This window comes from Orussus abietinus, unplaced genomic scaffold (assembly GCF_000612105.2).
Source record: "Orussus abietinus isolate OABI.00-Male unplaced genomic scaffold, Oabi_2.0 scaffold46, whole genome shotgun sequence".
Classification (NCBI taxonomy): domain Eukaryota; kingdom Metazoa; phylum Arthropoda; class Insecta; order Hymenoptera; family Orussidae; genus Orussus; species Orussus abietinus.
The window spans coordinates 395,769-420,911 of NW_019394349.1; the positions used below are offsets into that span (position 1 = coordinate 395,769).

Here is a 25,143-nt window from a genome sequence, read left to right on the forward strand (position 1 = left end):
TTACATTCCTCTCTCTTAAAAATGACATAATACTACTATTATTCAATTCACCTTTGATTTCTCTCGATAACGTCCATTGCATTTCAGCGTGCACTTTGCGTTGCAATCGATTTAAGATCCGATCGTCCGCTTTGGGGATGAAACGAAGGTACCTGCAAGATTCCGTAAGTTACCATTAGGGGGGTTATTTTAAATTCGGGGGAATTAAAATCGGTAATAGGAGTTCGCACCCCGAATCAGGGACACCCGGGAACCCCGGGAAACACGGACCCAGCCTTGTCGAACGTAGTGATCGATTTTTCGTATTACATACCTCCTGGCTTCGCTCTCTCGGCCCTCGCAGAATCTACCGACTGCAACCCCTAACCTAACTCTGCTACCCCTCTCGGGCTCCGTTGGCCCCCCTCGCGTCGGACGGTCCCCGGCCCACCTAACCTAGCGCGCCATCCGCGTTCTGGAGCTCTCGCAGCTCTCGCAGCTCTGGTAATCGCATTTGACGTCGCTACGTTTTTGTTTCAGAGCAGTACGTGACGCTTCCGCCAGGAGCGCTCTTGGGGCGAAACAGGGCAAAAAAGGGAGGAAGCTCGATAGAGGACGGTAAGAAGACCCGAAGACCCAAAGAGGGAGGGAGACGCCGCGACGCCTCCACCCCCGGAGCGAGCGAGACGGAGGAAACGAGGGGATAAGCCGAAAGTCACGTGGTCGGAGGATAAAAGGGAGCCGAAGCCCTCGGAAAGTCTCGGCCGAGGATTTTCTCCAGGAAAATGCAAGGACCGTTTTTCGATTACTCTCGGGATTTCCAGATATTGGACCAAGAGGTATATGACAGTGGCTTAATTGATAAAATCTGTCTTTCCGAGAATGTAACTCCATTTTTTTTTTATATATATTTACGGAGGATTTCAGATTTTGGGACCGACGTCGGGGGCGGTCCGAAAATCCAGGAGGCCGTGGACAGGGACTCCCTGTACAAATTGAGTCGATTAACGTCACTGGGCGGGCGAATGTCTTTTTATCAGCTTCCACGTTTGATTCCCCGAGTCGGCCGACACGTGGCTGCGAATTGGTCACACGTGCCGTCAATAAAACCACGTCAAAATATTGGGACCTATAGTGAATGGGCCAATTTCGAGCGCCTCTTCGGCGAGCATTTCTTCTTTTCCAAGATGGTTCCTGAATCGCGAGAATTCATCCTGAATTTATCCTCGTTGTAGAAAGCACAACGCGCTCTTCGTTGTTCCCCGTTTCTAAAAAGTACCAAAGCTCCCCGACTATCAGCGGTGGGTACCAAAAATCCAGGTTTAGCGTCTGGAAATTAAAGTAATTGAATTTTTCTCAAATTCACCAGCATCGAAGTCCTTTTCCAGGACCTTCGTCGCGGAACGTCGGGTTCCTTGACGATCGCCCTTGACTGTAATTCCGATTTATCGCTGCCGATATCGTCCCTGAAGATCGGGAATAGATCAAAGCCAGTGAACGTCACCCTCCGGGAGCGGAGGGGGTCGTCGAGGGGAGGCCGGAGGGCAGCGTCGGGGTGCACGAGGAACCATATCGGAAGGGCGTGGTGAAAATCTGTCACACTAGCCGCGAACAAACTACATCGAGGAAGACCGTGCACCCACACGGCCCGTTGATTTGCAGCGTAGGTGAAACCGGAGTCCACACGGGGGTATTTATATGCACACGTGGGTATTAATACGCACACGTGGGTACTAATACGCACACTGGGGCATTTATACGCACACGAGCCGCATCCACCCGCGCGCATTCGCGCGCCCAGGAAATTGGTGGGCGGGCTCCTCCATATGGGCACGGGACAATCGCCGTCTCTATTTTACCAGGTAACGTTGAATTTTCGCTGGTGCACATTAAAAGAAAAAAAAAAGAAAGAATGAAATGAGAAAAAAGAAAGAAACTCGCCACTCAGGTCCTGCCAGGGATCCTCCTCTCGACCGTCTCCGATTGATTTGCAGAATTTTTTCACACCCTCCTGAAATTAGATCAAATCGGGTGAGAAGGACAATTCCCTTCTCAATACGTATGGTAGACTACTTACAAGCTCGGAACGCCTTCACGACTGCCCGCTCTAGTTTCTTTTCTTTTTCTTCTGTTTCCAGGTTTGCAGCCAGCCATTTGAATGGAAGATATAGAAGGATAAAATGTGTCCGCTGACCGGGAATCGGGCTGTAAAAATACAAATCGGGTGATTAGATGGTTAAATTGGACTGATTTTTATTTTTCGAGCCAGGGTGACCAGAACTACTCGACTCGTCCCATCGATAGGGAGGAAACTAGAAGAGTGGCCGTGCCATGGCAAGGTTACATATGGCAACCGGAGCCGATAGGAGCCGCGTCTATCGGCGAATCTAATCTGTTCGGTTTGATCTACCCTTTGCGGGGAGGCAGATGAAAACCGGGTCCGTATACAAATAGCGGTTTGACGTTACGACGACGGGGCGAAAATCCACGTGGAATTCGTCCCGGGGAGTGCAGGACTCGCGCGGGTACGAGTCGGCGAGAGTTTTGTGCGTTTACGCGTCCACACGGCCAGGAGTATTATGAAAGGGCCGCGGGGGGGTAGGGAAGGATCGGGTTATCGAATTTGGAAAGCTTTCATTGCCGGAGCTTTTGCTTGTCGGCGGGCGCGCGTTTGTGCCGAATTGCAGTGAAAATTGGAAATTTGAAATACACGACGGGGGGGAGGGAGGGAAAAAAATCACGCGGACGCGAGTAGCAGGACATTTTCGACGGGGTCTCGACGGGGATGCCTTTTATAGTTCCTGCCTATCTAGTGATGGGAATTTCATTTTAGTATTTTTTTTTTTTTACAGCCGAAAAGAGAGCCCGCCTCGACGGAGAGTCTCGCTTGAACGGTGAATCTTGATCGCCCTTGATGAGTCGATTTCCAGAGGCGGCCATGTCGCGTATCGCGGATCCATTCGCGGGAGCCTGGGAACCGTTCGATCGCGCGAGAGCCCGTCGATAGAGCCGACAATGAGAGCGACCTCAATAGGTAATTTTGGTTTTTGAATTGGCCCGCTTTTAACGGCCATCGGGTATTGTCGGGGAAATTATAGCCCCGGGACTGGCCGGCACGCGCCGATGGGCGTTCTGTTTGTCGGCCGATCGAGAAGCCCTTTCCTCGTGCAAGAAGGACCTCGCCCCGGAAGACCCGATGATCAACATCCTCGAGGAAAAGTGTCGAAAGGATTGTCTTACGGAAGAATCGTTTCCTACAGATATTCCAGGCCCTCCGCCCCGAAGCTCGGCTTTACCTGAAATTTCGCGGTCTTGGAGGCGCCGTCCCCTTTCCATAAACGTCGCGTTTTAAAAAAGAACCACGAGTAAATCGCTCCCCGGGCGACCCGTGGTGCACCCCCGTCGGACGAGGGCCCTCGAAAGGGAGGTGGCCCCTCTCAGGGTGGCGGGAAAAAATTGTGCGAAAATCAACCCTTCCGGGGGTCCGGGGTGCGTCCCGACCCAACCCCATGGTTCGTTCCACGGCCGGGGGTGGGCCAGGCTAGGAACGTCTCGGAACCCCCGAAGAAGAGCCCCGAGGCAATCGCAGCGCACCCAGCTCGATGTAACGCGGCAATTCCCCCCGCCGCCCCCATCCCGGGGGGGTGCCTCCTCGTTTGGGACGCGCGCAGTCTCCGTCTCTCTCTCTCGCCCGCGAGAGCCGCATCGCGCGGTCTCGTTCTCTCCCTCCTGCGGCGAGCGTCCGCGCAGCCCTGTAGCCCATCTACGGGGCGGGTATACGTTACAATCAAATCCCGAAAAAGGAAAAAGAATTAAAAAAGCTATCTGCCGCGAGATGATAGTAAAAAAAGGAGAAAGACAGGGCTAGCCAGCGGGGGAGGGAGCGGCCGAGAGGGGTCGGCTCGGAGATAGCGGATATACCCCCGCGGATACGGAGAATCGCTCGCAGGCTATTTTCCAGAGGAATTTTCATTGGGCGGCCGCCATCTTGGCCGGGGGTGGCTTGGTGGGAGACAGCCAGGGTGCCATTGGCCCTCGCCGGGGCAACGCGCCCCCTCGGCGACCAATCGGCGCGTCGCCGCCCGCCGGTCGAGGGGTTAGCCCGCTGCCCCGCGGCCCCTCCTCGAGTCACCCCCGAGTCACCCCCGAGTCACCGGGATAACTGCATTTCGCGGACAGAATCCCGCAAGAACTCACGCCGAACGGTTACCCCGGGTCCCTGTCGCGCCTAACGGCATTCGCTCCAATTATTTCGATATTTGAATTTTCAAGGACGGGGCCTCGGCGCGCACCGCGCCCTCTAATTGGATCGCAGTCGATAATAAGATTTGAATTGCGAATCAAGGCCAGGCCGAGTCACGGCGCGTCGGCCCGGGGACCGGTCGGCGTTTCCGGTTCCTCGCGGCCCGCAGGACCCGCTGCGGAATCTCCGCTGGCATTTTCCTCGCGCCTCCGCTCGGGCCCGGACTCTAAGGTCGCCGGCCACGCGACCACGAGGGCTTGGTCCCCGCGGACCGGAGGGGGCCGGGGTGGGTCAGGGGGTCATCGCCGGAGTCCCGGAGCGCAGTGACGAGTGGTCCACGGAAGAGGGGTGGTCCCCGTGCAGAGGCTGCAGGCAGGGCGCGGAAGAGGCTGCGCTGCACCCAGGGAGACGACGCCGACCGTGGGACATCCGCTCGCTGCATCCTCCGTCGACCGTGGTGCACCCTCCCCCGAGAAGCCTGGAAAAGTGAAATATTCCTTAGGTAACCGACTAATACATACCGCATCGATTTAGGACTCGACGAGAGACCCCCAGAGGGTCCTAAAGTGCAGTGAGACCTCCCCGAAGAAGAGCCGAGGCACGCACAGGGACTCACCCTGGTCCCCGACAGTGCTTTCGCGGTGTGCGCGCGGTGGACCCTCGAATGTGGCCAGGAACCATCGCCTGACTCATCCTTCCCAGGTATTCCAAGAGTCGCGTTTCACCGAGGGACGTTCACCAGGAGGTCGAAGCGATAGGGGGTTCGTTCATCGGCGTCCAAGTCGATAGATGTGCCCGGCAGCGGAGGCGCCGCTCTGACGAGAAGCCGACCAGAGGACCCCGAGGAGGATGTCTTGGTAGAGACCTCGGGGATTAGCTCCTTCCTCGGCAGACCACCAGGTCACCCCGGCATCACCCTGGCTAACGACTTGTCCGGAACCTCCGGCCCCGGTGGCGGAGTCGGTTCCGTCGGTACGTCAGTCGGCAGCTCCCTGTCCACGACCGCCCTGAGCCTCGACCACCAGCAGTTCAACATCTTCCCGGCGATCTTCAGCAGGCAGCTCAACTTCTCCGCCGCCAACTGCGGCCAGAACAAGCTGATGGACGAGCTGAGGCCCAACCTCGGACTCCTGGGCGTCGGCCTGGTGGAGAACGACAGTTTCCACCTGAACCACAACCAGGAGAAGAGGAAGTGTAGTAGCACCAGCTCCAACGAGCAGGACTTCGGACTCTATGGGGTGCACCAGGGCCTCGAGGCCAGCCCGCCGACGCCCGCCGCGACGCCCGGGAGGAACAGCGTCGGGGCCACCACCACTGTCGGTGAGTCCTCGAAGACCCCCTCCGACTCGCCGAACGTACCCTGAAATGAATGAAACCTTCGCTCGTCACTAAAATCAAATCAACTAAAATTTACCTTACGGATAAACTGGATTTCATTGCACCGATAACAAGTCGTTGGAATTTATCGATAAGGGTGTAGCCACCTTCATGGGAATTCGTTGAATGATCTAATTTTTAATGAAATTGAATTAACGATAGGAAATCGGAGTAGCGGTCGTGATTTCCTTATCGCGGGTGGGAAGGAAAAATGGGCATCGCGTCTTCTCGAGATGGGGGAATTTTCCGGTCGTTAAGCACGGAGTATAGGCCACGGGTCCACGAGTCGAACACGGGGTTGACAATGGGGAACAGGCAGGGCATATGGTGGTACCTGTTCCACGAGCTATTATTATGTGCTCGTGGGGCTTAAGAGGGCTTAACGTCGAGGGGCGTGCTAATGGGGCAGGGTGGAAACATTAGATAGAGGGCGCACGTCAATTCTAACACCTCTCAGCTGGACCGGGGCCTTTCCATTGATCCCGCTGCGAAAGGGTTCCCCATTGTCGAGATTCCCCGAGTGAGGAACTCCCATCCGCTCTCGATTTAAACGCCATAGAGGTGTGCCGCGGTGGATTTCGATTTTCCTCCCACTAATCATTCTCGTGGTCGCCAATGATCGAACCCGGCGAATCTAAAACCCTGAGGTGTAACCACGTGCTGAGGATCGCTTCCCCAAAGTGGCCGCAATTGTCGGAATTCATTGATTCCCCAGGGGCCGCGACTCGCGGTACGATTGTCATACAAATGTGGAGGTTCGAGGAACTCCTGGCCGGTGTAAATAATCCATGGCGTTGATTAACGCGAGGCATCTGCCGTCAGCTTCTCTCAAAGGTCCTGGACAGAGTATCGCTTCCTTTCCACCGACTGTAGATCCATCCTGGAGCATCCGATCCTCCACAGGCTTCCATTTCTCGGTGAACGTTCCTCGAGGTGCCGAGACCCAGATACGAAACTAGGATCCAGATGCGGAAATAGGACCCAGATGCGGTGCCCAGGATCTTCATTCACCGCCCAGACTTCTTCTCGCACCTAACCATGGCGGCGCTCTGGAGAACTCTGAAAGAAATTCGCGGACAGTAGGATCAGCGTAAGCGCGGGTGAGAGGGTCCCAGGGGAGCGGGGGTGTCCGCGATAATTCTAATCCGAGCAGATGCCAGGTCCTGCAGGACACCTTCAGCTGTTCCCCGGGACTCGGCACAGCTGAAGGTGTCCCGGGTCCTGTGGACGCACTCGGACTCCTGGGCCTCGATGACGGTTCGTTAGAGTCGGCGCTAATTATACATTCTGCCCGATCGCCGGCTCTCCCGACAGATGGCCCCTTCGCGGCCAGGCGAGCCCTTTGAAACGCGCGAGTTTTCGGGATGCGTCCCGTCGGGAGACCGGGACGAGGGATCGGCCTCGACGCTCGAGACCGAATGCAGAAACTCCGGCAACCAGCCGTGGATAATGGTTCCCGGGCTCATCTCCTCGATTGTGCCGAATGGACACTCACCGGTGATTTCGTAATCCGACGAGCCACGGAACGGCTCGCGAGATTTCGTCCTCTCGACCGAAACCTCTTCCGGGTGGACGTGGCCAAGAGATCCTGAAAAATATGTACATATAATAATTAATTCGGTGCATATAATAAATAAACTATGGCGACAAATGGCGCAGAACGCTCGCTGATTTTCGATGGTCTCCCGAGGCCGTCTTCCTCTTTTTAGGGTCCCCATCGATTATCGAGAGTTATTAACCGCGTCAAAGTACTCCAAAAGGGGTCGCGGGTGTTTTCCGCAACGAGCTGCGGCCACCGTTAATGGTGTTTAGAATATCCCTCTTTTTTTTTCATTTTTTTATTTGCGGCGTTACGGTGATCCGAAACACGAGAAAACGGAGATTTCAAGGACGGGGAGATAGGGGGATATCCGGCAGATTTGCGAAGAGCTTCTTGTAGGACGTTTTAAGAAGTCGAAGATGTTTCGGGGGAGATGAAGGGGTTGGTCGGGAGATCCTTTTCGGGCGGGAATAAAAAATCGAGGCGAGGACGCTAATGGAGGATGAATGAAAAGAGCGGATCGGGGGAGCTGGGCTCTTCTTGGTGAACTTGACCGAGTTTCCTCGTATACGGGGTAACGGGGCAAGGTATGTAAAGTGGACAGCATTCATCCTTGAACATTGAATCAGCATGTAACATGATTAGGTCATTAACGCCGTAACCAAGTTAGCATAGTGCGAGGGACTTCGCTCGCTACGCTTACCCTGTTCGTCCGTTCATAAAGCCGGGATAGCGGAAGACCTCGGCCGGACCCGATGGGGAAAAGGGGAGGCCCGATTCTCTTTTAAACTCGTCTTCCCAACTCTGAAATCCTCGCTTATTGGCCCCAAGAAGGACACCTCCGAGAAGGCGACCCGTAGCAGCGAGGGCGTCTTCGGTGTACCCTGAAATAAAATGAAAATAAATCCTAGAAACTCGGCTCGATTAAGAATTGTGATTAATTCCGTTCAAAGCGTGACCAGTCATGCTACGTTTCCCTTTCAGGGGCCGAAGGAGCTTTCAAGAAATTAAAACCGGAACCTTGCGCCTCCAGTCCACATATTGGCCACACGCCCACTACCGCAAGTTGTCCTACGCCGGCACGACGCAGACACAGAACAACCTTTACTCAGGTATTGCGTTAATTTCCTGCCTGATTTAATTACCATAAATTAAGTCAATAGTTCCCGATAAATCCATCTTGAGCGCTAGTACCTTAATTATATTTTTCTCTTTACTCCGCTTTCGTGGGCTTCATGAAGCGCGCCTTCAGAGAGTATTTTGGACGTTTCCCAGGAGCAGCTCGCGGAACTGGAGTCTGCCTTTGCGAAGTCCCACTACCCGGACATCTACTGCAGGGAAGAGCTCGCAAGGAGCACCAAATTGAACGAGGCCAGAATCCAGGTGAGTGAAGTCGAAGTCCTTGGTCCGTGGAAAATGGCCGCGAGGGGAGGCGCTTTTCTTTCCGAGTTTCTTCCACCGTGCATCGTCGTGTCGCGAATCCGCCTTTGATCCAGGGGATCGATCATCGTGGTCGGGGTGTAGACGTCCTCTCGTCTTTTTGACCGTGACTCATCCCCGTAATCGAATCAAAGACGCATGTGGGGCGACGGAATTGAATTACTGGCGCAAATGTCGATCCAAGACACCCCAAGCACTCCCAGAGCATTGAGTCCGCTGGCAAGTAGTATCTAAACTTGACGCGAGTGTCTTTTCTATTCGGATCCGTCCAATAATTGCCAATCAACGAGGCTAAAGTCGCAACTGTGCATCCGGTTCGCGGAGACGTGCAATCCGGGAAGGATCGCCCGCCTGAGTTTCGCGCCAAGTGCGCAGCGCGGCGAGACCGAGTCTCTTTACGTGAACGTTCGACTCCTAAACTTGAGAACTGCCCCCAAAACGCGAAACTAACACACGGTAGGTATCCTCTGTGTGTCCTGGTGCGTTAAAAGTGTTACCGTCGTGCCCTTTGGCAACAATTACGAAATCGAGAACGTTTCTGCCTGCGTTCCTAATTAACATCGGGTACTCCGGGAGTTCCTCGCCCCCTTTTGCAGCGATTAACGCGAAAGGGTCCGCTCTCGTCTCTCAATTCGGCCCTGGAGGGCAGTCCCAGGGAATTTCAAGTGGTACATATTAAAACAGTCACGGCCGCGTTTCGCTCTTTTGATATATAATGCACAGTGTTGTTTGCGTTAAAAGCCCGGCAACCGCCGTGACTTAACCCTGTTAAACTCCGATGCCAAGTAAAACGCGGTTTGCTTTTAGTCGTCGGTTATAAGCCATGCACAAAGTGTCCGAAGCGGGTGAGCCCCTGACATCGGCGAGCCCGGAGACTTTGAGGAGATAACTTAACCTCAAACGCACCCAGCGAGCGTCCCTACCTTTGAAAAGTCCGAGTCGACCGATACTTCGAAATCTCCGAATTTACTACCGACTCGGATCCAAACTACGTTCCTCTTCCCTTAGGACATCGCGAATCCTTTTTATTTCCGACTTTCTACTTTCGACCCAATAATAGGACCCCGAAAATAAATTCACCGCGTCGCTCTGAAGAAGAAAATCTTTGGAAAATAGCGGCCGAAAAATTATTCCTTCAGAATTGCGCCGAGAAATCTGACAAATAATTCGAACTCTAGTTCATTTATCTCGGAAAATATTTCTAGAGGACGCCGACGCGCTCCAAAATGGCGGAAGAAGAACCTCGCTGGGAGCCGGTACGGCGCCATTTAAAAGCTCCTGTTAGTTGCGGCATTTTCTTTCTGAAAGACAGGGAAGCTAGAGGCGTCAGGGACGGAAGGAGAGAGAGAGAGATAGCTGGAGAGAGACCGAGATAGAGTACCTACGAGGGCGGCTGGCAAAGTTGAGATGAGTTGGGGTGGGTGACGCTGTACCGGAGGCTGCCATTATATCTGAGCCGCCATTTTAAATTGAATTTTCTCCACCCTAGATAGATCTGAAACGTCTCAACCTTACGAGCTCCTCTACACGGGGCCCTCCTTCTTCGCAGGACATCCCCTTCTTGCTCGGAAACTCCTCCCGAAACGTTACGGATCTCCCCTAACTTCTTGCTCCTATCCCGACGCAGAAAATGTCAAATGCCGAACCGGATATTATTTCAGCGGCCCGGAAAATAAATAAGCCGGACTGCAAGGAGGATTTATACGGACTTCCGTGATTTTTTGAATCGATAGAAAAAAATAAGGGATGAATTTATCACCTAAAGCCGCCCCCGGAAGGACTACCTAACGAGGTTGATAGCGAGGATCTGAGAAACGGCGAAACGAGAGAAGGAAAAAAAGATGGCGCGGCTGGTAAGAGAATAATTCTCGAATCCCCGCACAAGAAATCCCATTACAGGGTGGAGAGAGAGAGAAAGCACGAGGGCGGGAGAAAAAGAAAGGAAAACCTATCCCCGATATCGAGTTAGCCGAGTTTTCATTCAGCTTCTTTATCTCGGCTGGACTCGCGATTGGAGGTTAAATGCGCTTCCGGCGCCGCCATTTTGAGGCGCGAGAATAATATCGGTCAATGGTTGAAAATTAACGCGATTTCCCCCGGACTACTCTGTAGATTCCTCGAGTTTTTAGGGAAGTATCCGTCGCTTCGTGTAAATCGAGGATGACGACTCGTCTTCAGGGCGGAAAGGCAAATCGAAAGCGGAAGGGAGAAAAAGATGGCGCGGCTGGCAGGGAATAATTCTCGAATCACCGCACAACAAATCCCATTACTGGGAGAGAGGGACCAAAGAAAGAAAAGAAAACCCTTCCTCCCGATATCGAGTTAGCCGAGTTTTCATTCGGTCGCCTTATCCCTAGTCGAATCGCGATCGGAGGTTAACCGCGCCGCTTCGTTTCCCGCCTCTTATAATACGGAAGCGCCTACCATTTTTTCGCCCACTTTTCCGCGTCAGTCCTGCCTTCGTTAAACCTACAAGAGCATAAATCCGTGTCAGACGAGCCGGCGTTCATTCCCCGCAAGAACTAACGAGCCTATACGAGGTTTTCTGAAAAATCCCTACGTGAATATTTCATCAGGGCGTCACTTCCGAAGTCAGTGAATGCGGAATCAACGCGAGCGTTTCGCTGGCGGACTCGCGATCCGCGAAACGTGGCTCCGCGACAAACCAGATGATGACATAAGGGAAGAATTAATATTCATCTTGTGCCCTCCCGCCGCTCGATCTCCCTGGAAAAAGAAGAGAAAAAAAAAATTAATGTCCTCCGTGTTTTTCCCTCTCGGTAGGAATAATTTCCTGGGTGCGATCCGAGCGGCATGAAAACACCCGGCTGAGTTCCGCGCCAAGAACATATCCGCGAGTTTGGTTTTCCCTCCTAGGTTACGTATCTTCACAAAAATGGAGTGCATTCTCTTTACAAAGAAGACGTGGTTCGAGGGAAAATTGGATGCACTTTTGGTCCGGAGTGGCCACAATAAAGTAGAGCCTCCGCTCCCGGGTCCATCCGGGTCTCGAGGTCGCACCCGGGATACTTTTCTATCCTGCGCCGTCAAAGTAGGAGACATTTCGAGCGGTCCTCCCCTCGGGAAAGCGTCTTAGAGTTTCTCTCCCGTCGAGCGGGCGGAAGGGAAGGAGAGAGCGCCCCGGAGAAAGGGAGGACAGGAGAGTATGATTATTGAATTACGAACTCTTAGCTTTCCAGTTCTTGCCGAGAACGCGCCTTAAGGGACGCGCGCGAGCATGTTCTCAAAAAGCTCCTCCCTCCCAGGCGGAGGCACAAGTAAAAAGAGTCACCCTTTTACGGGGCTCCTTTCGGCCGCCATTGCCCAACACGTACATACACGGCAGCTCTCGACGCCGCGAATGCGAGACCGGCTCCTTTCCTGATCCGCCCTCTTCGAATCTACACCCTGACATCAGAAAGAATTTTTATAACGCGGAGATAAATTTTCTCACCTAAGGGATGCAAACCAGGACCCGAAACTCCGGCCTCCGAGATCCACGCAAGAAGCGAACTTGCGACCGCCGATGTACTTGGCGCAAAACTCAATCCGGTCGCTTGGCCGCCACCCGCGTAATAATTTCCCTGTAATAAAAAAAAAAAAATAGAGGGAACGATTATAAGCGCAGCCGCGGTAGAAGCCAGTTTCCAATTTATATCGCGATGTCAGAAGGAGGAAAGTGGACCGGGGATATAATGTTCTCTAAATATTCAGCGACGCCTTCGGGTGCGGCTAAAATGAAATTCCTCCCCCGGGGCTTTTTTTCCCCGCACTTTCCAAAGGACCTCGAGCTCTGGCCCTGACGCGAGGAAGAGCCACCGCTCGGCGAGGACGAGCTCCTCCCTTTTGCGAGAAAATGGCGCTTAGCCTTCCCTCTCTTCTTTTTCCACATGCCCACGGCCCAGAAAAGCGTCGTCTCGGATATTTCAGGAAAGCCGTAGGACTAAAAGAGACGATTAATATTTCCACCGTATCAAAACCTCTTCTATGCAAGAATTACCATCCCCTAACCCTGCACTAATACCCCCTCTAAATATAAATAATTTTAATTCCGAAAACTTAAATTCGATCCTCTCATATTAGTATATTTCCTCAAAACCGCCGATTCCTCGCGCGACAAGGAACTAGCCCTTCTCGCCTTTCATTTCACCCGCCCTTCCTTCGGGGTCGTTTCTCAGGTGGAAAAACCACCTCGTGGGCTCTTTTTCCCGGAGTTTTCCGGAAAAGTAGCTCGCTCGTCGAGACGGGCGCGAAATTCCCTCTCGGTTCTCGAAAGTACTCCGGGCAGGGGCTCGGCCTTCGCACGAGGATCCGCGGGTTGCTCTCTTTTCCGCAAGGAAATGTCGTTTTACCGGGGGTCCCTTTCCTCCCTTATATTTCCCGGGACTTTTTTCCTCCCTCCGGGACGCCGCGGCGTCCAGCCCAGCCGGAAGAGAGCGTCGGTGCGGATATTTCGCGAGGTCGTTCCTCGGAAGCGCCATGTTTCCACGGCGGTTCGCCGGCTCTCTCGCCCGCTATCCCGCGAAGGGTGGAAATGTCGATAAAACGTGTCAGCCAATGAGGGAGCGCCGAGTGACGTCACACTCGCGGAACCGGCCAATCACGGGCCGGCGGTGACGTCACGGGGGTGGCTCGCCCGCTCCGACCGACCCTCCGGCGAAGCCGCAGGCCTTTCTCTTCCTGGGGGTGGTCGGTGGTGGTGGAGGCGGCGGCGGCTGCTTGGGCAACCCCAATATGGGTTTACTAATCCCGCGAAACAATGGAAATCGCCCGATACAAAATGGCGATGGGCTTGGTCGCCCTTGGAATGGCCGCGCCGCCCCCGCGACCGATCAAATCGACCGACCATTTATTTCTACCCTGGGCGCGAATCGGCAACGAGCAACAAAATCAGCCTTGGTCTTAGAAATTTCCCCGGATTAAAATCATTCTTTCCAAAGTGAAAAACCGCGAGGTAGGCCAAGATCGATCGTTGCCATCGCCAGGATTAATTCTTCCTCCCCGATGACCCGATCTCGTTTGCGCAGGTTTGGTTCCAGAACAGAAGAGCGAAGTACCGCAAGCAGGAGAAGCAGCTGCAGAAGGCCCTGGCGCCGATTCCCGCCTGCCAGGGTGCCATGATGAGGAACATCTACCCCGGGGCCGGCAGGGGTTATCAGCCTTATCCGCACCCCCACAACAGCATAAACGGGATAAATCGTTACCCACAGGTGACGATCGGAATTTTCTCATGAAATGATTCCCCGCTTCTCTTCCTATAAACATAATAAAAGACGTATTAATCATTTATATTCCCGGTATCGAGAATAAGTCCCGGGACTGAATTTCTACTTATGAAGAAAAATTCATATGAACCGTGGGAACGAATCTCATCAAGGCGGATAACTCGGGGCAAAGGAAGCGAGACCTGGGGCTCATACTTTTCGGTCGAGGGAATTCTAAAACGCTCCAAAGCGACGCGTTATCTTGTCGTTTTACTGGCGTTACGTGAAAATCCAATCGCAGCTTGTCATCGCGCTTCGTCGGGGCCTCCCTGCGCCGAAATCGATGGAAATCGGGTCGGGCGAATGAATTCGATGCGTTTCTCGTTAATGATTTTAACCGAGGTAATAAATTGGAGTGCACCTGAGCGTACGTCCGGTGCACCGCTATCGGTCGATGTAGCTAAATTGCATTTCGACTGATTAGTTCGGTCGGGCGGATTACCGAATGCCTACCGGTTTAATTGAGCCAATGATTAGGGAACACAGGGTGTCCCCCCGTCGCCTCGTTTGCCTTCCAATATTCGGGAGAAAAAAAAACCCGAATCCCGAGAGCCTACGTCGTGAGATTGCCCTTCCAGTCACGGAATTAATTCCCCCAATTGGGTTACCAATTATCCCGATAACGTAGTCCGGCCCGCTCGATCGAGTCTTGCAACGTCCCTATGCAAATCCTCGCGATTATCCGGATTTATTCCCGCGTTATCAATCCACTATCGCGTAACAATACAGAATGGACGATCCGGAAATCTGTTTCAGATGGGCACGACATCTTATCCGAGTATGACCCAGCCATTCTCTATGTCGCACTCCGCGTCGAACATGTCGGCAGTGACCGGCATGCGACAGGACACGATGGGTAAGTCGTCCATAATTTTCTGAAATTTTCTGCAATTTTTCCCAGATCTCCCAAGCCTTCGAAAACGCCATGAAAAAATATACCCGGTCGCTAGAAAAGCCCTTCGGCGCTCTGTATTTTCATTTAGAAAAAAAAAACGTATCTACATCTAAATTTACATATCTACGTCTATATAAAGTAAATCCGAAAAATCGTGTGGTTAGTGTCGCAAGAATTTTTTACCCATAAACTTGGCCGAGGGGATTTTCAATTTTTCAAGTAAAAGGGTCAATTCGGAATCGTACGCGAAATGATTCGAGGTACAGCCTCGAAGTTCTTGGGTCTAGTGATTCAAGGTTCTGGGGAGTTTTCCTCTCAGGTTGACCCACTGTTATCGAATAATTCTATAAAAAGGGGGACGGAAATGGCGAGAGTCCGTGAGCGGCCGTCGTCGTCGGGGCGACGACGCTCGCCCGAAGACGCTCCATTTCCGCTCCAGCGCCGTCTTACATCATTTCCGGCGCGAGATGGAATATCGCTTTTAAATCGAATCAAGACTATTCGAGAATTGCCTATCGACTGCGGCAGGCTCCCGCCTCTCTTTCCCCTCGCTCTTTGCCGCTCCTTATAGAGATTTAATCCCGTAACGCGATGGAAGATTGTTCGATTAAATCGTTCGAGAATCGTTTAATCGAGCCGCTCTTTCCGGGCGGCGATAAAACGGGGAAAGAAAAAAAAACTCGAGTCGATACCCCGAGCACACTTCATATTTATCCCTATCGATTGTCCTAGCCAAAAGTGTATTAATTTATAAATTACGGTTCGAGTCGTAGCTGGGGGTGGGATTAAAAATTAAAAAACGGGAAAAAAAATAAAATGACAGGGGAAAAAAAAATCGCGAACAACTTCGACGCTCTCGAGGGTCTATCCTGACGAGGACCTCTTTTTCCAGGGATGTCTGCCGAGGACGAGTGGTACAACAAGAGCATCTCGGCTCTGAGAATGAACACGGCCCATCACCCGAATCTCGCGGCGCCCATGTTGCAGTATCAAACATAATTCTAGAGGTACGGGAGGCAATCTAACAGTCACCTGTTAGCACCTTGAAACACGAGAAACGTTCGGGAAGACAGGGAAAAAAAAAAAGGAAGGTGCTGGCGAGTCGGGTTCGGGACTTGCAGGACGCGAGGACCCCGGCGATCCCGAGGGAATCGCCTGCAGAATTTCTACGGGATCGATGAAAACGCGAGAATGTGTTGCGACGAGATATAAGAAGGAACATCTCGAGCGAAAGGAGAGGAAGGAACATCTCGATTAGAACTAGAGAGAAAGAGAAAAAAGAAATATAGAAAAGGGACGTCGAGTCGCTCTCATCTCGCGAGGTCGAGCCCGAGGTTGGCGAACGACGAGTTGTGTTACTAGTCGAAATCTAGTCGTAATTAGTTTATTTTGTATCCGCCGAGGACACTCTATTACGAAATTGCATATTTTTATTATGTACACAAACGACACGAGGTCGGCGTAATCCCGGTGTGTCGGCACGATGCACTCAGACGCGTCTACATGTCCAAGAAAGTATACATATTATATATAAATATAAATATATATATAAATATATATATATATATAAATATCTATACATACGGAAGGCGCATGATACTTCTCGCAGTTAAAAAGAAGGTATTACCAATTAGGTTCCGAGGCTCGCTTCGCGTACAGGTGTCGTTCCGGAAGGCACTTCTCTCCGGTCATTGTTGTCCTTTCCTCCTTTCGACCGATCCGTCGCCTTTCTCGCCCAATAGCTGGTGGAACGTCCTGTATCTCGTCCTGGCGATGAGATTCAAAGCGACGAGGGGTTATCCGGACGTTTCGTTAATTTCCGAACAACGAGTTCCGTCGAAAGTCTTCGTTAGGAGAAGCGCAAGGCCGAGGCAAACGGGGAGGACAAGAGGCGAGTAAAGTCGAGGAGGAGGGGAGTGACACGTTGTACATACTAGAGAACGAGGAAATAGGTACATTAGTATAATCCAGCAGGTGTAATAGGCGTAACGCGATTTTTCAATGTCCTTTTAAAAGTGTAAGCATACCTTAAGGGAACCTCTATTAGCCCTTGATTTGTCCGCTTCAGTTTCGGCGAGGTCCCCGACCAAGGGCTCCTTTCCATCCGCGCCGATTCCGCATACATTCCGCGCGTGCGGAAACGAGTCCTAGCGGGATACGTGGTGCCGATTACTGTCACTAAATCTGCACGGGATGGGCTTATCAGTGAACCTCCCGTTGAACCTCTCTTCCTCCCTCGGTAGGCCAAGAGTCAGGAAATCCGGGGACTCGAATATTGCGCAGAAACTCGAATTCCTGGAATAGGGATAGAAATTAATTACAGGAAGAGGGGAGGAGGGTTCAAAGGGAGTGCGGTGACGTTTTAGGAATGAAAAAATCCCCACTGTCCAAGTCGAAGGGCCGAGATGTTTCGAGTCCCGGGAGGACGACACGTTTCCGTTGTCCCTGATTAGAAAAATCGCGAAGAAATCGCCGATCCCTGTCCCGGGCGCCGTTTATTCGTGATACTTGAAGTCTGTCCAGTCCAACCATTGTCTATATCGGTGTGATTTTTCGATAACTGTCTAATCAATATATCGACTAAAGATCGGGCGAGACCCGCGGCTCGCCGTGCCGTTAACCCCTCGCCTTGTGCGACGCCGATAAAAAAAAATCATGGAACGATCTAGACGGAGTAAAATAAATAAAAAAAAAAATCATGGAACGATCTAGACGGAGTTAAATAAATAAAAAAAAAAAAACATGAGATAATCGTAGATCGGCCGGATGTTACGAGCGAGGGGTTAATCCGCGGTTAGAGCGCGAGCTTAATTGTCGCTCGCAGGATTCCACGCGAAATGTTCCTAAAAGTTTGTAACATATCACGGGCGCGTGAGCACGCACACCTTTCGACGCACTCGCGCGTGCACGCATTGCACTCGCGCGTGCACGCGCGTTGCGCGAGAGGCGGCCACGAAAGGAGTATGAGAGTTTCGTGGAAACGGCATTCCAGGCGAGCGTAATATTCTTTAAGCAAGGGTCACGTATTGTACGTATGTGTTGTACATAGCCTAAATAAAAATTACATTTAAAAGTACGCCCCTCTCGTTTCTCCTGTTTCCCTGTATACCCTGCAATAAGTCGTCGACTTAAGGCACGAGATTACAAAATAATATACGTACTACGGTGGGACATTTGCATTTACGTACAAAGTACGGAGTAACCTCAAATTCAACGTCTCTCCATGTTTCTCGGGTGAGGCGACTCTGACGTCATCCTGAGTTTTGAGCTCTACTCATCAGGCGTGCAATAAAAATTTACTTGTGGTAATTATCTTCTCCGTTAACAGTGAACTATCCTAATACGATCTTAGGTCGCTTACGTGGGCTCCCAAGTTTGAATTCGTGTCTATTTACTTCGTTTGGTGGCAGCACTCCCCGGTTGGAATTGCAACATGGCGGCTTTCCACGAGGAGTGTTGGACTCATGGAGGTTAGAGATCAGGAGGGTAAAAGTGCACTTAGGTGCACGGTAAATTTTCTCGGCTGGATAATAAACGGGAAGGAAACAATTTTCTAATCGTAAATTATGTACAACTCTGCAAGTGACGAGATGCGAGTTCACGATAAATGTAGACTAGCTTCATCTCGCTGTCGCCAGATGGCGAGTCTTACTATGGCTCAAATATATGGATGAGGGCACTCTCTGATATTTTTTGCTTCCTGATATGCGGCATACATGTGTGGAGCAAATGGTCAATGAAAGGATTCTAACCAATCTAACTTAACTTTAAGCTGTGTAAACACCGGGTGCCCATTATAATATTTTTACGAGCCGAAATTCACAACGAGGTACATTAACGAATTTGTATGATTGGTACCGATCCTTGCTGTAAATACGCAGTCATTGATTTAACGTGTTACAGTAATTTTCAAATTATGGTGGATATGGATAATGTATACGCTGAGATACAGATCTTCCTCATGAAAAAGGATCAAGAGCGAGGGGAATTAAAATTTCTTTCATCTAGAGCAACGGATGAGAATGTCGCATACATCGATGAAGTTTGTAAGAGAGTTGCTGAGATCCTCCGATCTAACAGAGTACCAATGGCGGAGAGTAAAAAGCTGACCGTGGAATGTGTACAAGTTTACAAATATCTTTTACTAAATACTAATTTTAAAGCACAGGAGCTGTTGGTCGAAGATCTGTGTAATGGACACTTGGTGGATATGTGTCCACCTCTGTCTCCGTACTTGTTGATAGAAATCCTTTGGAGTCTTGGATACGAGGAACTTCTTACCGAATCTATTTTATATCTTCCCTTAGATTTGTCCGTTGAGATCCTCGCTATTACTCGGAACTGCCTCCAGTTCCTTGAGTTTCCACGAGCACTGAATACCATCCTAACGTTGATTTTAAATATTTCAAAGATATTCGTTTATGTAAGAGATCATGGTTCACAAACTAGAAACATTGATGAAAATTTGAATGGCCTGATAAGTAACGCACAGGAGTTGATCGCTAAACTATATGATCCTAAGTTCATTAGAATTCATGAAGCATCAGGCATTAAAAAATACGAGAGGTACGGCATAGTGTTGAAAAAGATTTTGAATATGTTTAAAAGCTGCTTGGATATTGAAAAAAATGGTAACATTTTGCCCAAGGACATAGAAAAGTTGTATAAGGTTACATTTGGTAACATGCCTGTTGTGCAGGCTAATAGTTCTGTAATCAAAGAGCATTTAAGTACATTAGCGCAAGACTCAATGAATCTCTTCCTGAAAAAGTTTAAAGAGATCAGCGTTAATATCTACATGGTCTGGGTGGAACTGCAAGACCCTGAAAATAATTCGATATCTTTACAACGCTCAATTGGCATCGATTGCTACTATTTCATTGAATACGTAAATGAGAATCAATTATTAGAACAGTGCACCCCTTTAATGGAATGTGTGTCGCAGTTATCTTGTAATCCAAATTCGAATCCAGGTCTCACCACGATGAATATACAGGAACTATGTGCGCGGGTGGAAGAAGGAAGAAAAGATTGTTTAAAGGAATTACTTTGTCGACACAAAGAGTGGGATAACACGATCTTGGATATTATAGAAAAGCAGAGGTCATTGATCGACAAAAACGACTGCTTCGATTTACTTCGGAACCTCAATGATATATTTGATCACACACATAATCAGAATATTCAGGAGCGAGCATATTCAATTGTCATAACAGTTTTATTCCTTCAAGACATTACGGACATATTTGAAATTGTGATAGACTATATCCTAATGTGCAATGTAGAAGATACTTTTCCAAACTTCGCCGAAGACTTCAAAGAATTCATTACACTTAATGCGAACATAAAGATGCCAAGGAACTTGAGAATCGTTCTATATTTCATGATGTACTGTCCAAGAAAAGTGATTACTATTTTACTGAAAATCGTGCTTGGATGCCCTGACTACGACACCGTCATGATACCACTGAATGACCTCCTCGTTCTGGCTCCAATTTTCAAAATTCGTGACATCAATAAGGAAATGCTATTAACTAATATCTTGCAGGAAATTTGCATGGATAACGTGGCATGGAATGAGAAAAAATGTAATGATCTGATTAATTTCCTCATCGAAAACCATGTAATTGACATAGACAGTATCTTCAACAATATTTTCATCCCCTATTTGGAGTCAGAATTATTGGTGCCCTCAAATATGTTGACGATGCTTTGTTGCATCAGTAGTTATGAACACAAATTTGGTGCCAAAATGAAGGTAGATTCTCTCTTCCAAGCCCTTGCGATAAAGTTATCGACATTGAGAAAACGGAAGGACATCAGTCAACTCTGTAAGGAACGGTTGCTTAATATAATAGGCAGACGAATAAGTAATTTGTCACGGGGGCAAAATAAGTATTTCCATATTAGCAGGGTAGACAATGTTATAGGACATGTTGAGACCTTCTTAGAGCCAATGGACAAACTTTATTTCGATTCCCTGTGGTCCGTCCCGAGGAATGGATTCAACGTGACCGACGTAATGATTGACTACGAAAGGAAATGTTTTTCAGTAAGAAACAGAATTAAGCAAAGTGAGCGAATCTCAAGGACCGTTTCCAGTGCCTTGGAGTCCATCGTAATTCTCCGCGAGGATTTCTTGCGCCATTTGATTTTACGAAGCACGGTATATGAGTACACGAAATTCGGATACGAGAGCACTGCCATCTACTGGAGCCATTTTGGGTGGATCGATAAAATAGATGCCTTGGATAATTTCTTCAGGATAACCGTCGAAGCAGCCATCCTTAGTTTAGAGATCCCAACAGCAGTCAACCCACACGCATTTCTATGTTTGATACACGGCCTGACTGGATTCCTGAGAGAGGTCATCCGCACCGGGTTATTCGACGATATCTATCGGCTTCTAATTAAGCACATCAAAGTATTAAACAAGAGTGTGAAGCAATCACCTTACGCACTCTTTTGGCCTGATATAACCGAAAATAGGTTTGCTGATTGCACCACAGATATCCGCATCCATAACATCATGGATTACTTCAATTTGTTTAGAGTCGATTGTATGAAATATGACGTCATGATCGAACCACAGAATCCACCATCGGTCGAAATGACCAGGTTTTCTATCATGTACGACTTCATCTCCGCTTGCTTGCAGGCTTCCACAACAGAGTGCTATGAATGTTTAACAAGAATGGACAAATTGCTGTTTCCACAACGCTACTCGAAATAAGTGTCACCCTCCGAGTCATTCCTCGTGAAGCTAGTCATAATTTTTCATCTCCCCGTCATGAATCAGAGTTGGCTCCCGAGAAGTACACAATAATTATTCCGCGTATTGCAAATTGCTTTTCTACACATTCCCTGTATACTTTGCAAAAGAAGACATCATCGACAAGAGAACCGTCGGGTATGTAGATAATCACATCCAACACTTATAAGACTGTTAAATGGACTGCAGTTATAATTTTTCAATAAACCGAGTCCCGCATTTATAAACCCCGTTTTTCGCATCTCCCGAAAGATATTTTTCCCAGGCGACTTCAAAAATATCCGACCAGGTAGTTTATCGGGAAATGCGCCTCAAACTTCTTACCGCGGAAGTGCCATTTATCTCTCCCTCCCTATCTCGAGCCTTATCACACTTTCTTTTCCTCTGCCCATTTTTAGACGAGCCACTTCCCAACAAGACCTCTCCGAAAATAAGAGATGTCTTTAAAAAAGGGAAAGGAAAAATGAACAACGCCGCAGATAATGTCTAAACCGAGATACTTCCTCCGTCCTCTCTTTAAAGGCCAAAAAAGAGACCCGAACGAAAGGAACCGCATATCTCGACAAACCTTGAAAACAAATAAACCTCCAACGGGGTCTGGCGTTGAAATAAAATTTATTTTAAGAAACTTTTTCTCGCCGTAATATATAGTAAATGTACAAATTTTAGGTAATGGAAAGGATCGCGCCTCTCGATCATTGCGGCTATGGGCGAGTAAAAATCCCTTAGCCTAACCGAATGGCTTTGCGCAACAATCGGCAAGGACGCGTAACGCGAAATTCGCATCGGCCGATTCACCCTTAGGACTCTTTTCTTTTTTTTTTCCACCTTTTCGACGGCCCATCCCTCGAGTGTCCTTAAGGTAATTGAAATAAAACGACAAGGCCGAGGTTGTGCGCACGGCCATCCAATTAACAGCAGCCCCGAGAGTGACTTCCATTCTATTGTTATATTTGTGCGATACTGCCAAATGCCAATACAGTGGTTAATGATTTAAAAAAAAAAAAAGAAAAATTGTGAAAAAGTTGCGTACAAGGAAAAAATGTGCACCAGTTCAGCAGGACAAGGGTGAAGAAAAGGAGAGAATAGACAACGGAAAAAAAAAAAAAAAATAAAGAAAGAAGAGCGAAAAATAAAACGAAAAAGGGAGAAACAGGATAAAAACAATCGCCGAATTGGCGGCCTCCCGAATGCACCGCACCCGAGTGATAACGCGAGGCAGCCTCCCGAATGCACCGCGCCCTACTGATAACGCGCGGCCATTCCGCAGCGGAAAAGACTCCTCATTAGGTTCCAAGCCTAGGAGAGTACGACCGGAGAAGAGAGATTCGAAAAGAAAAAATAATAGAAACAAAGAACTCGCGCTAAACCGACGAGAAGACGAACCCCGAGGATTCGGAGGAATCCGCGATTTGGCGAAATTCAAGCGGCCCGAAAAACGGCCGACTCGTCCGATCCGGTCCGTCACCGACACGTAAACGTAACGTCACCGTTCCGACGAAAGCGTTAAAAAGAAAGATAAAAAAAATTAGAAACAATTACACGATCGGATTAATTAAGGCGCCGAACATGAGACTTAACGCGAACGTTTAATTCGATCCAAGCTCTCGGATGGAATGGACCGAGGGTCCAGGTTGAAACTGTCATCGGTAATATTGCGGATTCTCCCGGAGACACTCGAGGAGGCCTCCTCTCGGCCTCGGATCGGCACTCGAGAGACTCGCGAGTCACGAGACTTTCGTAATGACTAGATCACCATCCTGGTAGTCCCGATCAGCGTCGACGCCCGAGGAGTGCGCCCGGGTCTCGGTAACTTCGGAGAGTACGTTTAGGTATTTTTACAATGTTTACACTTAGACCCGCTCCCCTTTATACAAAAGTCCGCACGCGCGACGTTCCCCGGCGACGCGACGAGTCGAATGCGTCGACCTAAGCACAGCTCGGATTTGGAAAAGTCACGCCACAAGGTTCAACTTCTACGGCAAATCGCCGAGTCAAAAAGAAATTCAGGCCGCGCCCCAAAGGTGCCTACGCAGTATTTATTCATTTGCATATTCCCGCCAACAGAAAACATTTAACGAGACAAATGCTGCCCTGTGTGCGGGAAGATCCACCCGGACACATGGGTAGATCGAGTGCTCCTCGAAGCACTGTACATGTACTTGGCGCGCGACCTGACCGAACGATTCGAGTGACAAAACGCACATTCAGCGTTTAGCAAGGAGTAGTTCTACTTGATTAAAAAAAAAATAATAATAAAGAAAAGAAAATTACTCTAGTCAAAAAATCCAACTCGTCACATCCCTAGCGTTCCCCTCAAGGACGATCGCCACGTGTTCGCACCGAGATGAAGTACCTCGAGAAATCGATCTCGATCGATCGACCCACGGCCGAGTCCAATTATTAAGTTCATTCGGGCCTTCGACAAGAGGTTTAAAAAATTATTCCGCCAGGGTCGATCGATCGAAAACGGAGCCGAAATAGACCTGGGACGCCGTAACAGTCTTCGCCGACGCCAGGCGCCGAGATCCGTCGAAAAGAGGCATCGAGGTATAAAAACGCGTAAAGGATATTCGTTGTGCAGGCAATTCTGATTTCCCTCGTCCTTGGATCCCTTTCCGCGGATCTCGGTGCGTGTACAAAAACGAGGAGAGAAAATTCGCCAGTCGGCGATTCGTCCCTCCTGGGTGCGGATAAAAAAAAAAAAAGAAAACCGACATCGAAGCGTTACACCAAGTTATCTCTATCGAGGCTTATCGGATGGCATGTTACGGAAAAACTAACCGAGACGTCCTGTCTTTATCGGGAGTTAAACGAAACGGGGTTCCTTTCCCTCCCCCGGAATTTTTCGAGAAAACGCAGATACGCGGGTCCTTCCTCGGGAGGACCTTCCCTCACAGGGATCCGGGAGGAGTCGACGATAAAAAGGTCTCCCCCGGAAAAAGCAAACATTTCCCGAGGGTATTGTCCGCCACAGCTGTTACTAGTTCCGCCGCGAAATCAAACGACCGACATCCTTAAATAACCACCCGATGTCGCGCGAAGCGTGACCGTAATGGGAAGGAAAATTAAAAAAAAAAAAGGAGTAACTTTTTGTTTAAATTAAAAAACCAGACAAAGAAAGAGCGCGTCGAATGTCCCTCCCGTTAGACCGTCTCGAAGATCTCATCCGAAAAAGAAGTACGAACTGGGACCACTCTCGATCTCTACTATAATGCACATTTTTTAGCTGTAAGCTGTCACTGCCGTCTTTCCACGTATGAGATAGGTTACTCTTAGTTATTAATTAATATTATCGTTACTATTAATATTATATATATATATACTATATATATATAACTCGACACTATGTCATATTTACAGGTTCTTCACATTGTAAAAAATATAACGTATTTCGTACTCAATATCATACGCAGATAGTACTGAAAGGCCGATGTACATATCTAAATTCTGGTGTTTTTTTCCCCTTTCTCTTCCCTCATCGTTTCGTCCCTTTTCTTTTCCCTTCGTTATCATCCCTCGTCTTTCCTTTCCCAATCTAACGTGACCCGGTTCTCTCTCGCGTACAAATACCAACGAATTGTGCTCGCACTTAACGTATCGGTAATTATAATATGCATACGCCGAGGGGCT

General features: G+C 49.5%; 2 protein-coding genes across 2 annotated transcripts; both read left to right on the forward strand.

Moving 5' to 3' along the window:
• The first annotated feature begins 5,250 nt into the window (after positions 1-5,250).
• Positions 5,251-15,737, forward strand: LOC105701991 (homeobox protein prophet of Pit-1). The gene is made up of 6 exons (XM_012429163.1): positions 5,251-5,542; positions 8,124-8,251; positions 8,415-8,522; positions 13,607-13,789; positions 14,600-14,699; positions 15,631-15,737. Exons 1-6 carry the CDS (start codon positions 5,323-5,325, stop codon positions 15,735-15,737), a joined length of 846 nt encoding a protein of 281 aa, XP_012284586.1. The 5' UTR covers positions 5,251-5,322.
• Positions 15,738-18,475: 2,738 nt separating this feature from the next.
• Positions 18,476-24,621, forward strand: LOC105702027. Its single transcript, XM_012429229.1, has 2 exons — positions 18,476-18,567; positions 18,642-24,621. The coding sequence occupies exon 2, from the start codon at positions 18,655-18,657 to the stop codon at positions 21,469-21,471; it is 2,817 nt and encodes a 938-aa protein (XP_012284652.1). The 5' UTR covers positions 18,476-18,567; positions 18,642-18,654; the 3' UTR covers positions 21,472-24,621.
• Positions 24,622-25,143: the final 522 nt, after the last annotated feature.

Excerpts from the sequence above, each read along its gene's own strand:
- LOC105701991 (XM_012429163.1), top strand. The coding sequence starts at position 5,323 with ATGGACGAGCTGAGGCCCAACCTCGGACTCCTGGGCGTCGGCCTGGTG. Across the intron at positions 8,252-8,414 it reads ACAGAACAACCTTTACTCAG|GAGCAGCTCGCGGAACTGGA; the intron begins GTATTGCGTTAA and ends GACGTTTCCCAG. Across the intron at positions 13,790-14,599 it reads GGATAAATCGTTACCCACAG|ATGGGCACGACATCTTATCC; the intron begins GTGACGATCGGA and ends AATCTGTTTCAG.
- LOC105702027 (XM_012429229.1), top strand. The coding sequence starts at position 18,655 with ATGGTGGATATGGATAATGTATACGCTGAGATACAGATCTTCCTCATG.